Genomic DNA, 13262 nt, shown 5'->3' with positions numbered 1-13262 from the left:
GGTCCCCAATATCACTGCATTCAAACTGCCCATTGCTTGTGTGATGACAGCTAATAATGGTCATACTGGGTTTAGTTCTCAGAAAGCAGACTTATGCATGTTTGTGGTAGGATGCATGGGCTGTATTCGACCACAAACTAGTATCCAGAGGCAAAGCAGAGTTTCCTGTAATTACGTAATTTTCATATGCAGGTCTGGAGGTCAACTATTTGAGGAAATCTGGGAGACAATCTCTACTTATGAGTCTTGTAAAGTCCTCGGAAAACCACCATTCTGTCCTACAGTTGTTACTTTCTATTATAAAGACATTATATCATTACTTACTGGCCTTTATCGTCCTGCTTATCTGTCTCATATTCAAGAGGTGATTCCTTAACTACTTGTCCAATAACAGTAACCGCTAAACACTTATAGCGGTTACAGTGGAGCCAGCATTTTCCTCTATGACAAAAACTGGAAACCTGGCGATACTGGGGATATATAGGACAATATATGAATATAGAGGAAGAAAAAAGAGAGCTGTGAGGGTTTATCTATCTGCTTTATGAGGTGCTTGGATTAAATGCAGTTTTGTTTTGATGTTGATTTTAGTATTTTATTGCTTAAAATTGTCTCATCTTTGACAACCCTTAAAAAAGCTCCACTGTGTAGGATTTAGTGACATCTAGTAGTTAGGTTGCCAGACTGCTACCAACTGAATACCACTCGCAAAAGGCCCCATTTAGAGCCGGTGTTTGGTTTGTGCGTTCTGGGCTACTGTAGAAACATGGCGGTGCAACGTGGCACTGTGGAAGGGAAATATTATATCCCATTTATGCCTTGATTTCTACCAATACATCCTGAAAACGTACACATTGGCCCTTTACATATAAGGTACAATGCTGAGCTGTTCTATTAATCTGAATGCATGAATGTTGCATGCCTGTATTTGATTTTTTTTTTTACCTTTATATCAATATTTCTTCTGCAAAACACAGGCGAGTTCATCAAAACACCATAATTATTTGATAAATAGTAATTTTACAGTGATTAAAGTGAAACTACCATTGTAAGAGATCAATGTCTTCCTGTGAATCCACTTTCCTGCAGGAGGAACAATGGATGTGTGAAAGACAGCACTGGGGTCAGCTCTGCTCCCTGACTGGGTGTGGCTGGATTAGCGGGATTCTCTGAGTTTTAATGGGATAATAAACGGGGAGAGTGGCCGAGCAGCACGTACCGGCACGTAACCTATAACACGGACTCCACAGTGACAGGAACGGTCATGTGTTTCTGACAGGAAATCCAGGTGGAATATGAAGACCAGACACAAGGCCTTTCTGCAAATGATTTTGTTTTGATGGTCAGTGATGGTTTAGTGAAATCACAATTGAATCCAGCTAAATTAGAAACAACAAAATAAAATAAAAAGTTAAAATTCAAATCAATAAACACTGATGAACATTATTTCCTCCACATATCGCTCACATACCTTGGCAGTCCAGTCTTTATTAAGGTAATATATGCATGTCACACACCGCCCGTCGCCATTGGGGTTATCCACATGGCGCACGTATCCTGTCCCGTTTCCAGGGTAACATGCCACCATTGCCTGAAGACAGGAAGATGAAAAAGCATGATTAGTTAAAAAAAAAGCAGATACGTTGTGACGAAAGCACAAACGTACGCATACAATCTCCCACGTGTCGTTGAACAGATCAGTACAGTACAGCAGGAACATAAAGAAGGAACCGTCGAGGTCACTTTCAGATTGTGCACATTGGTGCAAATGCAACTGCCGGCGTGTATCCAGTGATTTAGAGCCGAAGCAGCTCAGATTTGCCTTCGTTTGCCCGTGATGTGGATGCAGCAGACGGTCTTGGCACAGTCAGATTGCATTGTTCTCGCCTCACCTGCACTAAGACTGACACAAGCAGACACTGACACAACACAGCTGCCTCATTATAAACTTTAAACTAGCGAGGAAATAAACCGGAGATATCGCGCTGCACGTCAACTTCCCCTTGCCTTTTCCTGCTCTATTAAGACTTGCATGATCTGCTTGGGTGTTGGCAGTGAACCCCTATGAGCTCTTGTAAACTTCTTGGTGTAAACAGCGAGCGAACGCACTCGTACAGCGCTGCAAGTTCCCCTGGGAATAAGACACTCACACGAGTGGTGACTCGCATAATGCCGGGAGGACGCAGTCTGTCTTTTCTTCAGAAATAAGACTTCCATGGCAGACATGAAAAGACATAAGACATACATTTTGAAGAGTGAAAAAAAGTCTTCATAATCTTCAATCATTCAGTTCCTACAGGGCCTGTGATATCAGACTGCATGTAGTATATCAGATATTAGACCACAAGCACTGGAGATTACAACCAACACCACCACACTGTGCATCTTTTCTGACGTGGAGGAGGAGGCGTGCAGCGAACGTGCACAAATGCAGAGGGCAGATTCAGCCCTCATGCACCGTGTCTAAGCAGTGATATGACAAACAAAAGGCAAGTTCCTCCACATTCTTCCTCGCACTTGGATCAACATAAACCATAGCAACATTATTATAAACACTCACAGCAGACTAAACTCCTTCACTTGGTCGCATGCCAAGCAAAATAAAGTTAAATGTTGATAAGTTATCCCTACCACAGAGATATGATAGGATATTTGGACAGAATCAACTAATTAAAACTACGTCTGAAAGGTTTGTGTCATTGTTCTATATAACTGTATTGCAAAATCTGTGCGTGCAGAATCTTGCAAGGCTCATTGAGAGCAAAAAAAAAACTAATTAAATCATTTACATCACACATACGTCTGAATCTTATTTTCCTGCGCATCTGTCCGTAGTTGCCTGCGTCAGTCCACATTGTGCTCACATCTTTTGAGCGATGCAGGTTACCACTGGAATGCACAATATCAGGGCCTTCAAAGCCAAAAGAACAACATAAAGACAAGGGGAGGTGGGGAGTCTTGCTGCGGCTGCACAGAGCTGACGAACTGCTTTATCGATTTAAAAAAAAACAAAAAAAAACGAAACAAGGGTGGGGCTCAGAAGAAACGGCTGCTGGGAATAGAGGCGGGTAAGGGGCACGCAAACTGACAAAGGGCTTCCTGTCACTAAAAGGCAATACAGTAAGCTTTTCTGTGTGTGTGTAAAAGACAGAGGGAAAGAGGCACAGACAGAGAAAGAAGAGGGGTGGGACCGGAGCTGAAGAGAAGAGTGAACGGCTGTAAACTTTGACTCCTGGCCTCCCTCCAGCGGGAGCAGTATTTTAATGGTTGTGCTACGTGCAGAGCGTGAGGAGGGTTGGCTGATCCTCGGCTATGTCACCCCTCCCACCCTTAACTGCTTGGCTCACGCTGCAAGGCTCGAGATGGGTAAACGCTCTCTGCTAGGAGGAGTGTGTTTGTGGAGATTCAGTGTGTGTGGGCTTGACTGAAGGTGAGAAATCGGACACAGCAGTTTCGCCTTTCGTTTCCTCAGGCTGGACAGCTGGTGAAACTCTGTAGAGCTCCAACTACGGCAGGAAAGCTTAACTCCAGCACAAGCTCAATTATGCACCTGTGAGCATGTCGGCGAGGGTTGTTAATAAATGATTTGCACTTCTCAAAACTTCAAGAAAAGTAAAACAATAATAAAAGCTTGAATAACGTAGCACACAAGCACATGTGGACACAAACTGTGTGCAGAAAATACATGTAAATGATATGTAGATCTGCTGTAAATGTCAACCTTGTGTGTAGGTGTTTAACTCCAGTTTGCCTTTCATGTGATCTGATCATGAGGAACCAGCAAGATGAAGAACCAGGAGAGGAGACGCCACTTTTGATCAATTCCTCGGTCGCAGATCCACAGATGGCTCGGAGCTAAAACCCCGACGGAAAAAGAAACTTTTAACGGGGAAGATGTGGAGGAAAATCAACGATCCTCCACAATAAAAGACATGTATTACTACTGTATATGTTCACGCAGTTTTCCCTTTCTCTGACTGCACCACTACAAACTCAGTGTAAGTAAACTAAATGCTGTAATTCAATATTTTAATATAGCCTGGTTTACACTGCAGCAGGGTTTCCTTCCTTGCCATCTTCACCTCTGTCCTTTCTCTCTGTTTGAGCTTCCTTTCTTCTCCGCCACTTATTCTTCCGCATTCTTCGGTGGCCCTCATTAGGAGGTTGACCTCGCTCGTCATGCCGTTTTATTTACATTCCACAGCTTCGGAGGCCGACTGGCATTTACAGGCAAAGAGACGAAAACTAGATCACTGAGGGCAAATTAAAGGCAAACGTTATGCCACAGATACAAATACATGTGAGCATCATAAACACCAGCAGTCAAGGGTCACGTTAAAGAACCGTTTCAGTGGCATTAATGTAGGTAATAAAAGGAGAAATACCGGCACTACAGCTCTGCTTTAAGCCTGTTCACTGCAGGTGTTGGTGTTTATACAGTTATTTATCATAATCAGTTTTTGTTGGGCATCTACAACAGATCAATAAATGTATAATCCCTTTATATGTGAGCTGGATATTATAGAGAGAAGATCCCTCTGTGCGGGAGTCCCTAATCTGTTCCATGCAAGTTGTGTGCTACTGTTTATTTTTCTTCCTCATTATCATATTTGTCTCAGACATCTGCAACTCAAACCTCAAATAAATCAAGCTTGAACTGGACGGGACATGACGAGCACCAGCAAGACTGACTTTATTTATTCGAGGCTAAACCCACAGATTCACTGTAAACTAAAAACAGCTCTTCTAAATGTCTTCACGTACTCCCAGTTCAGTTTAGGGATACAACTGTGTTCAGTAATATTAGGGTGAACCAAAAGCTTACATTTGATTGAATTCAATAATACAAGCTGCTATTACAGTGATTTCTCCATACCTCCAATGTTACCACGTTAATCGTAAACAGGTGACAATGTTGGCGGTGAAAACCCTTCACTGGTTAATCAACTTAACCTCAGACTTTATTTAAATAATCAGTCTGTATTATAAGAACAAAACAACACAATACTGCCGGTTAAAGTGGGAAAAGCTTGAATTGACATTACTTCAGTGCAGCCAGTGGAAAAAGCTGCCTGAAACGCTGCTCAGCAGGCGTGCAACTCCAGGCCAGCTCCCATACCTTTGGATAATGATGCTTTTTACACAATTAGTGTGTTTGATGTCAACTACGGCTGTCAGCGAAGAATTTCCTTCCCTTGCCCAGAATGTAAACTTATACCATACGCTGACAGTTTCTCGTAGAACAAAAAGTAATTCGTGTGAATGCCGGGAGAAAACCTCAGCGTCTCTGCTTCGTGGGGCCATTTGTGGTACGCCTGCAGTTTTGTCCCGACTGCCACAGAATCATAAATAATACAAATTCCATTAAGAAATCAAATGGATATATAAAGCTGTGCCAAGTGAAGAAACAGCCCTACTGTGGCTCATGTGGGTGGAGAGGAATCTGACCAGACAGAAGCAGCGTGCTTCAAAACCAGTTCTCAAGGTCTATATCTGAAAGGAAGTGAGTGGTTAAAGGTAGAAAGGCTTTTCAGTAACTCACTCAAGAACTGGCGATCATTTTATTTTAATTATTTTAATTTATTTAAATTATTATTAATCAGCTTTCTCTTGTACAGAATGCTTTTCTTAAACCTATTACGGTACGTTATCATCGTGAGTATGTATGTTAGAGAAAATCAAGAATATTCCACAATGTTCTCCAGAAAGCCGCGGCTGGTTTTAATTTATTTTCTGTTCAGTGACTTAAAAAAAAGCTCCAGTGTTGGATTTAGTGCCATCTATCAACTCACTCAGAGAACCTACGATGCTTGAAGACATGATTCTTATTTACAGGTGATTATACTATAATGATTATACACTAATGAGCGTATTTCTGCCAATGGATCCTCCTAAATGTTACACTCCGGTAATATATCTGAACGTATCTTATGTTTCCAAAAGACCTCAATCGTCTCTGTCCCCAAAAAAGGCCAAAGCTGTCTGCCTGAATGACTGCCGCCCAGTAGCACTCACTCCAGCCATCATCAAGTGGAGTGAGCAGTTAGTCAAAATACTTATAATATAATATAAATATTTAATTTTTTAGATAAAACAGAGCACAGTGCACACTTCAAGTACATTAAAGTTATTAAAATCAATCCAATGTATGTGCTTCACGATTAAAGAGCTCTGCACTGCGTTAAGAAAAGTTAAGTTAAGCGTTTTTCTTTACACAATAAAGTCTTTATCTGAGTTACCTGAATAAACTGTCTGTATTCTGCTGAGTGTTTATTTCTGTCGTCTCTACGTATTTTGCGCGGATTGCTTTCTTTAATTACGCTTATTGGCTACTTGTTCGCAGCGGGCGAGGCTGCCTCTGCTCTCACACAAACAGAGCTCAGCGAGGAGGACAGAGACAGCAGAGAGAGTTCAATAGAGCCGATACCGATCAGTTAAAAAATGCCTTGATCGGTGCCGATACCGATCGCTGAGATCGAATCGGGACATGCCTAATTATACCCAAATACCTTGTACGCTGTTCCATAAAACATGACAAGACAGTCCTAAGACACAGCTTTATTTATGTATGAGCTACACAACTTAAACTGGAGGCAATTTCCTCAAATGCAGCAAGAGAAAAGGAGCACACATACCAGAACTTCACTGAGAAAAGACAGCGTCATCCAGCAGGACCGTCGAGCTCGTCAATACGACGATATATGTTTATTAGCACTCATTTATATCTGTACACATCAGTATGTATATTTATTTTACTACCTGTTAATAAGCTGTATACATTTGTATGCGTACCTGCCAACAATCTGTTCTCACTGCGTATACAACACATACTACATTACAGTTTATACTTTATTATTTATAACACCTCAATGCTTCATCAAACCACTCAATCCATCACCAGAAACTCGGGCTGCTCGATGATGGAAAAAACCTAAATCACGATTATTTTGGGGTCAAAATTTTAAATCACGATTATCAAAAAACGATTTATTTTTTTTTAAACTTTCAGAACTTATTGATTTTGGTCAGAAACCAACTTTTTGCAAGGAAAGTCCTCAGTTGGACAACTTTCGCTTTCCCCCCTAAACATATTGTAGTCTTCCTCGTTACCCTTGTTCAAAGGAAAAACAACGCGAACAGGGGACGACTTGCAAGCGAGTGTTTTCGCGACCGCCAAGCGACAAGTAGAATAGTTTACGGCGATGTATTACCGAGCGCAGGACTTCGTTGTGCAGTGCCGGACAAGGAAATTACGCAGCACTGCTAAACAACGTTTAACAACAAGAAAATGAAAAATAACATAAAATCGGTTTCCCCCGAATTTTTTATTAAGTTTTTTGAGAATCGTTTTTGGCCCCAAAAATTCGGTAAATTTCACGATCAAATTTTTTCGATTAATTTGACAAGCCTTACTTACACTTCATCAAACCACTCGATCCATCACCAGAAACTAATTAATAATAAACCTAAATCTCACCCTGAGTTAACCCGATCACCTGGGCGGACTGCGCTGCCATCAGTGAACCGGGGCGGAGCACGAAAGGAAAAAGCTGCGAGGGGTCTGCTCACTTCACAGAAGAGATGCTTGTCCAAACACGAGCTGATGGAGACCTTGTAGAGCCGGGGAGTGTGGGAACCAAGACAGTGTGGGCCCCAGCGCTGGTTTATCTGTGGGACAGTGGTGCGGCCTCCAGAGGAAATCCCTGTTTAAAGTAATGACCCAGTTTATTCTGTCCTTCTTTAGTAGGCTGTGAACAATAGAGGGACGTATGCAGCAGTGGCGCTGCTCGGTTGGACCGTACGGCTCCATCGTGCCTGTGTGGGAGCCAAGGGAGCTCATTCTGTAATTGGATCAGTCACTGATACTTTCTTGTTGCCAGAGGTAGAAATATCAGAAGAGCTGAATACAAAGTCAAAGTGCTTCGGCTGCTTTGAAGAAAAGGAGTAGAGACGGTGATACGAGCTCTAAAATCAACCTTAAACTTATCAAACAGGTTCATATATATATATTGAACTGATGTAGTGCACGTTATCACTTTACAAATAGCTTTTTTTAAAATGCTGATTTCTTTAACGCCATAAATCACCCTCGTCTTCACCTCCGCAGACTCAAAGCTCCACTTGGACCGCGGCCAGCTCCTGCTTAGACAGTCACGGCACAGTAAACCGAGAGATAAGCGTGGGCCCAAAGTTAGGACAACGAGGATCTGAGTGAATTAAAGTCACAATGCTTGACGTCTGCTACTGAGCACGCGTTCAGAGCCCGTCTTACTGAAGAAGCATTACTGTTTTACTGTATGATGGTGAAACAATCAGCAGGAAAAAGGTGGCATGCGGCTCAAACGCGGCCTATAGGGTAACGTACAGCCGCCACATGACTTCCTCTGGTCTACTTATTCTATAGAGCTGTGAGATTTAGGTCAACGGTCAACTTCCTTATGAAAGCACACACGTCCACGGTTGCTCAACAATATAAAAACTCTCGTTATCAAACACAACACTGTTTAGATTAAACTGCGTCTGTCAGCAGTTTTCAGTGGAAACGATGAAATACTGTTACGGATTCAACATTAACCCAATAAACTGTTTTTGTCTTTTATCTGGTTTTTTAATGGAAATTCGAGAACAAACAGTTATTTTCGTTAACGATTAATCTGTTGACTAGTTTCTTAAATCAATTAATCATTTGGTTCATAAAATGTCAACACTTGCACAATCCTAAAGTGCAAGGCGACATCTTAAAATGTTTATTCTGTGAGTTTCAACCACATTTAAGACTTCTGAGTCCGTTATGAGCCAATTTAAGACCTTTTTCAGGTCCATACCGGTAAATAAGAAGGAATCTGTATCCGTATTGATTCTGTGATTGTTTGGTTTTGTAGTTGTTACAGCGTGATCAATACATATTTTTAAAATCAGGACTGAAAAATGCAACTTTATACAAATAACATTAACTTTTTAATTGAATATTTTTTTAGTTTTAGAGTTTTTAAGACTCTGCAACACAAAACGTGATTAGTTTTCGTTGACTAATGGATTAATGAACTTATCGTTTCAGCTTTAGTTGTGTTTCATTCATTGATTCTAATGATTGTCAGATACATTATTCTAAACCATGAAGTACATTATTAGTTATTAATTACTTTTTTCGCCTATGAAGAGATCTGACAACATCAGAGTGAGTATACTGTAAGTTGGCTACTGCACCTGTCACCTAAACCGAGAGGTCGTGTTTCGTGTCCAACATAAAGATGTAAGTTCGAGCTTTGTCCAGCAGCAGTAAGACTGTTTGTAATGCAGCCTCGTCTTATCAAGCTGCAGTCTGAACATACCGACACTGCAGCCGGCAGCAGCGAGTCAGCGATGGGACTTCTCTATACGTTCCCTGACGACGCTGTAGTGGCGTCCGCGAGGCTTCGGCGTGCTGGAGCTGCAGAGAAACAAACACGCCCCGCTGCCTGCGACTTCCCACAATGTTATCAAGTGGGGGAAATGGAAACAATGACATTAAATAACAGTTTTTGGCAGAATCTTTCCCCCTCTATCTTCCCCCCCGACGTGAATTGTGCTTACATTGTGCTGTATCCCTTTGAGCCATTGATACCGGCGGCCGTCCATTCGTGCAAGTCATGCTGATTTGCGCTGGTCGCGGTCCAGGCGTGTGGTTTGCCAAAGCAACTGGGGCAGTAGGTGAGGAAGTTCTCCGCGGAGTTTGACTCAGGCGGCGTGGATCACAACCGCTCGCTGAAATAATGTGCTTTCACGTCTGCTCAGAACCGGCCAGGAGCAGCAGCTTAAGAATAACAGCGGGCGGGCGATCGGGGCTCTTCCAGTGTCTACAAATGTTTAACTTTTTAAAACGTCTTTGCAAGGAGAACTGAAACACAGAAGTGAGTCAGCAGATAAAACTAAATGTGTTGTAAAATTCCTCGAAAAATGGAAAGAAAAGAGCTCGTGATGCATTAACATAAGATAAGACAGCGTGTGTCAGATTAGTGAAGGTTATACTGTTCAGGTTTTATATCTAAAGAGGTGTTAGTTAATATAACGGCTGCAGTTTGCGGTGCTGTTTCATTTAATTGTGTTACACTGACTCACGTTTCTACTATTTAACCAATAACTTTTTGATAAATGTGGCCGAAAAACAAACGCACGTCTGAAACTGTGGCCTCCAAAATGAGCATAAAGCTTATTTAACATTCAAAAACTAAATTCACAAAGGCAGGGCTGCTTCAGTGTCGTTCAGACGTACCTCATAGACGTTTGCATTTCTTAAATAACAGCACTGGAGGGGGATTCAGATTAACTTCTCTCTGTGTGTCAGTCCACTCCAGAGTATTTCCCCCCAGGAGGGGCGTAAGAGAGCGTTTCTCCTGGGTCCGTCTCATATCACAAGGTCGTGGCGGCGACCAGATCTGGTTAAAAAGAGGACTCGCAGATCACACGCAACCCACCAGCAGACATTGCTTTGGGCTGACGTTAGGCTGCATTTATAAACACAGCACACCGCAACTGGAGAACGGTAACAGTGAGAGATGTTTGAGTCGTTACCCATCACCTCTTTTCTTAGAAAACGCACCTCCGTGACACAGAAGCTGCCCACAGTTTCCTCCAAATCTGAAACGTGTCGGTCTTCCTCTCCGTCTTACCAACTGTGAAATACTGAACTCTTTTAGCTCTGCGCCTTTACACCGCTGGGTCAAAGGTCGCAGTCTGTTTCGGTCTTTGTGAAAGGTATTTTCCACTATTTTCTGTCCTTTTATAGAGCAGGTAGTTCATTGAGAAAATAATCAGCGCTTGCAAACAAACAACCCGGCATTAAATCCAACCTTTATGAACGTTACAGCACTCAGACAGGTGTCCAGTCAATGTATCGGGTAGATAAACGTTAGAAAATCAAACTAAACCCTCTAAAATGAGCATATTGAGTCAAACCATTGAGCATGTGCATCCAGTTATATCTTATTCTGGTGCATATTGATTCAGTTTAAGTGTTTTAACATGAAAACAATGACTCATTTAAATGGAAAATGTTATAAATGTTTGAGGAGGAGTTGTGAAAGCCGCGTATTGAAGAAATAATCCACCTTTCTGACTCAGGGCTTTAGCCTCTTACACTTAAAGTCAGGTCTAATTAGCAAACAGGACTAAGATACTTAAAGACCACTTAAATACCTGCAACTTATTCATAATTTAAATAACTTACATGGCAGCTGCAAGTCTGTGACATCTTCAGGTGTTTTATCTAACAGGTTAATCGATTTTTTTTTATCATTTAATGCTGTTTTATGTAAGTTTGAATGTAAAACTGCATATATCTGGACAATTATATGCATTCCCCACCTTCTTTCACACACTTATTCAAACATTTCCCCCTTTTTTTGAGGCGATAATCGACATTTTTCCCCCCCCAGAAACTGAAACCACCCACTTATATATAAAGTATACTTGCTTGTGTCTCCACCTGCTGCCATACTTACTTTTGTCCTTCCATTTATTGTGTAGTTTCCCAGTTTGCCATTACAATGTCTAATCAGGTCGTCCATGCGACTCATTAGAAAGCGGATCTTCTCGCAGCCGGGCTCCTTCCCCTCGATCCACGTGATTTTGTCCCCTCGGATGTCTTTAGTGGAGTCACTTTTCTGACTGACCAGCTGTCCGTCCGTGAACTTGCCGGTCTTGTGCAGGGCTTTCACGTTGCCCAAAATGCCCAGCCCGGTCTCGGCTCCTAGAAAGTTGTCCACCACGCAGATGCCATGCTTGTTCATGCACGGGACTATGTACTCCGTGGCGAGTTTCTGAGGGGATGAGCTAGTTTGTCCGTTAGGTGTGGCGGTGTCGTTGGAGGACCCGTCCTCTCCCCGTCTGTCGCCGAGCCCAGACGCGACTGTGGTTTGTGGTAAAGCTGCGCTGTCCGCCTGCTCCGGGGCTTTCTCCGGCGCCTTGTCGTCCCCCGGTGGCGGCGGTTGAGGCGGTTGAGGCGGCGGCGGTTGAGGCGGTTGAGGCGGCGGCGGCGGGGTCGTCTCCTCGGGCTTCTGTTTGGGAAGCTGCGGCTTGTCCGCCTCCTTACAAATGAGCTTGTGTTTCTTCCAGTGCTGCTTCTGGTGCTCCTTGCTGCAGTAGAAGGAGCTCCGGCACCTACCGCACTTGAGGAGGTTCTCCATTTTCCCACAAAGTTCACAGTACTGCCGCTCTCGCTCCAGGTCGCTCTGCTGCTGCTGCTTCTCCATGTTTGCGGCTCCAACGGCTGCGCTGGCCCTTTAAGTCCGATCCTTCACACGCGCCCTGCTAACCGACAACTTTGGAACGTTCCACTGCCGTTGCCACGCTACAACCCGAGCGAGACGGTAACGGTTCGACTCAACACATCGCCATCTTTAAATCACACGTACTCTCTTCTTCACATCGCGGAGCGGCGAAACAACAAACGTTTGCCCGCCTCGGTCGAGCATTTCGCGGCCGCGTCTTCAGGTGGCATTTCTGCTCGGCTAGCTGTCGGTGCGACGGCAGTGCATGGCGCCGCTCACTCTGTGTGTGTGTGTGTGTGTATGTGTGTGTGCTCAGCCTCGCTCTCGCTCTCTCTCCCTCTCTCTCTCTCTCTGACGTACGCACACAAGACCCCGCCCCTACTCGTGCTGCCTTCACGGAGCTGTCGGAGAGCGGAGAGACAGAGACACTTTCTTTTTTCTAACACACACTTACTGTTTTAATGACATTTTTAGTTGACACAAACTGATTGATTGATTGTAATTAATTACTATTATTGACTTTGATTGTTGATTGTGATTGAGTCAATCATAGTTCATGGAAGTTTGACTCCAGAACACATATTTAGTATCCCTATAGGTTGGCACAACGGGTTGATTAGTAAATATTGTTATATCAAATATATATTGAATAAATAATAATATTTTATTGATTAATTATATTAGTCTAATGAATTCACAATCCAAGTGCGCTTGCTTTGTGGACAACTAGTGGGGCGTAGTTGTGTGTAGGTTCATGCAAATAGAGGAGGTTGAATAGAAAGAGCGGCCTGTGCTCTCTCGCTGCACCCGCTCTCGGAATGTCGTGGATGGGGGATGTAGTATGGTGATTTTTGCCCTGTGTGTTAACCACCAAATATATCCTCCCTCTCTGGAGTTGTCACTGATGAGATACCAGGGGACCAGAGTTGAATGAAAATGAAGAAGAGTAATAGGGATTTTAGTGTAATGGACTAATAAAATCTTTCGCTACTCAGACTGAACCTATTGTGGTGC

General features: G+C 43.0%; 1 protein-coding gene across 2 annotated transcripts in view; it reads right to left on the bottom strand.

Moving 5' to 3' along the window:
• Window positions 1-12586, bottom strand: part of egln1a (egl-9 family hypoxia-inducible factor 1a) — an 18740-nt gene extending 6154 nt beyond the window's left edge. Inside the window, exons 1-2 of one of the 2 annotated variants that reach the window (XM_035663144.1) lie at window positions 11481-12580; window positions 1472-1591 (exon numbers count right to left, since the gene is read on the bottom strand). In XM_035663144.1, coding sequence (XP_035519037.1) covers window positions 1472-1591; window positions 11481-12230 — 870 coding nt within the window. In that variant the 5' untranslated portion in view covers window positions 12231-12580. Of the gene's footprint in view, window positions 1-1471; window positions 1592-11480 lie in introns of both variants that reach the window. The other variant, XM_035663145.1, reaches the window with a different exon arrangement.
• Between the last annotated feature and the right edge of the window lie 676 nt (window positions 12587-13262).

This window comes from Morone saxatilis, unplaced genomic scaffold (genome assembly GCF_004916995.1).
Source record: "Morone saxatilis isolate NCDOM2014 unplaced genomic scaffold, NCSU_SB_2.0 Contig19, whole genome shotgun sequence".
Lineage (NCBI taxonomy): Eukaryota > Metazoa > Chordata > Actinopteri > Moronidae > Morone > Morone saxatilis.
Note: the sequence above shows the minus strand (reverse complement) of the source record. Positions and strands in the feature narration are given on the sequence as shown.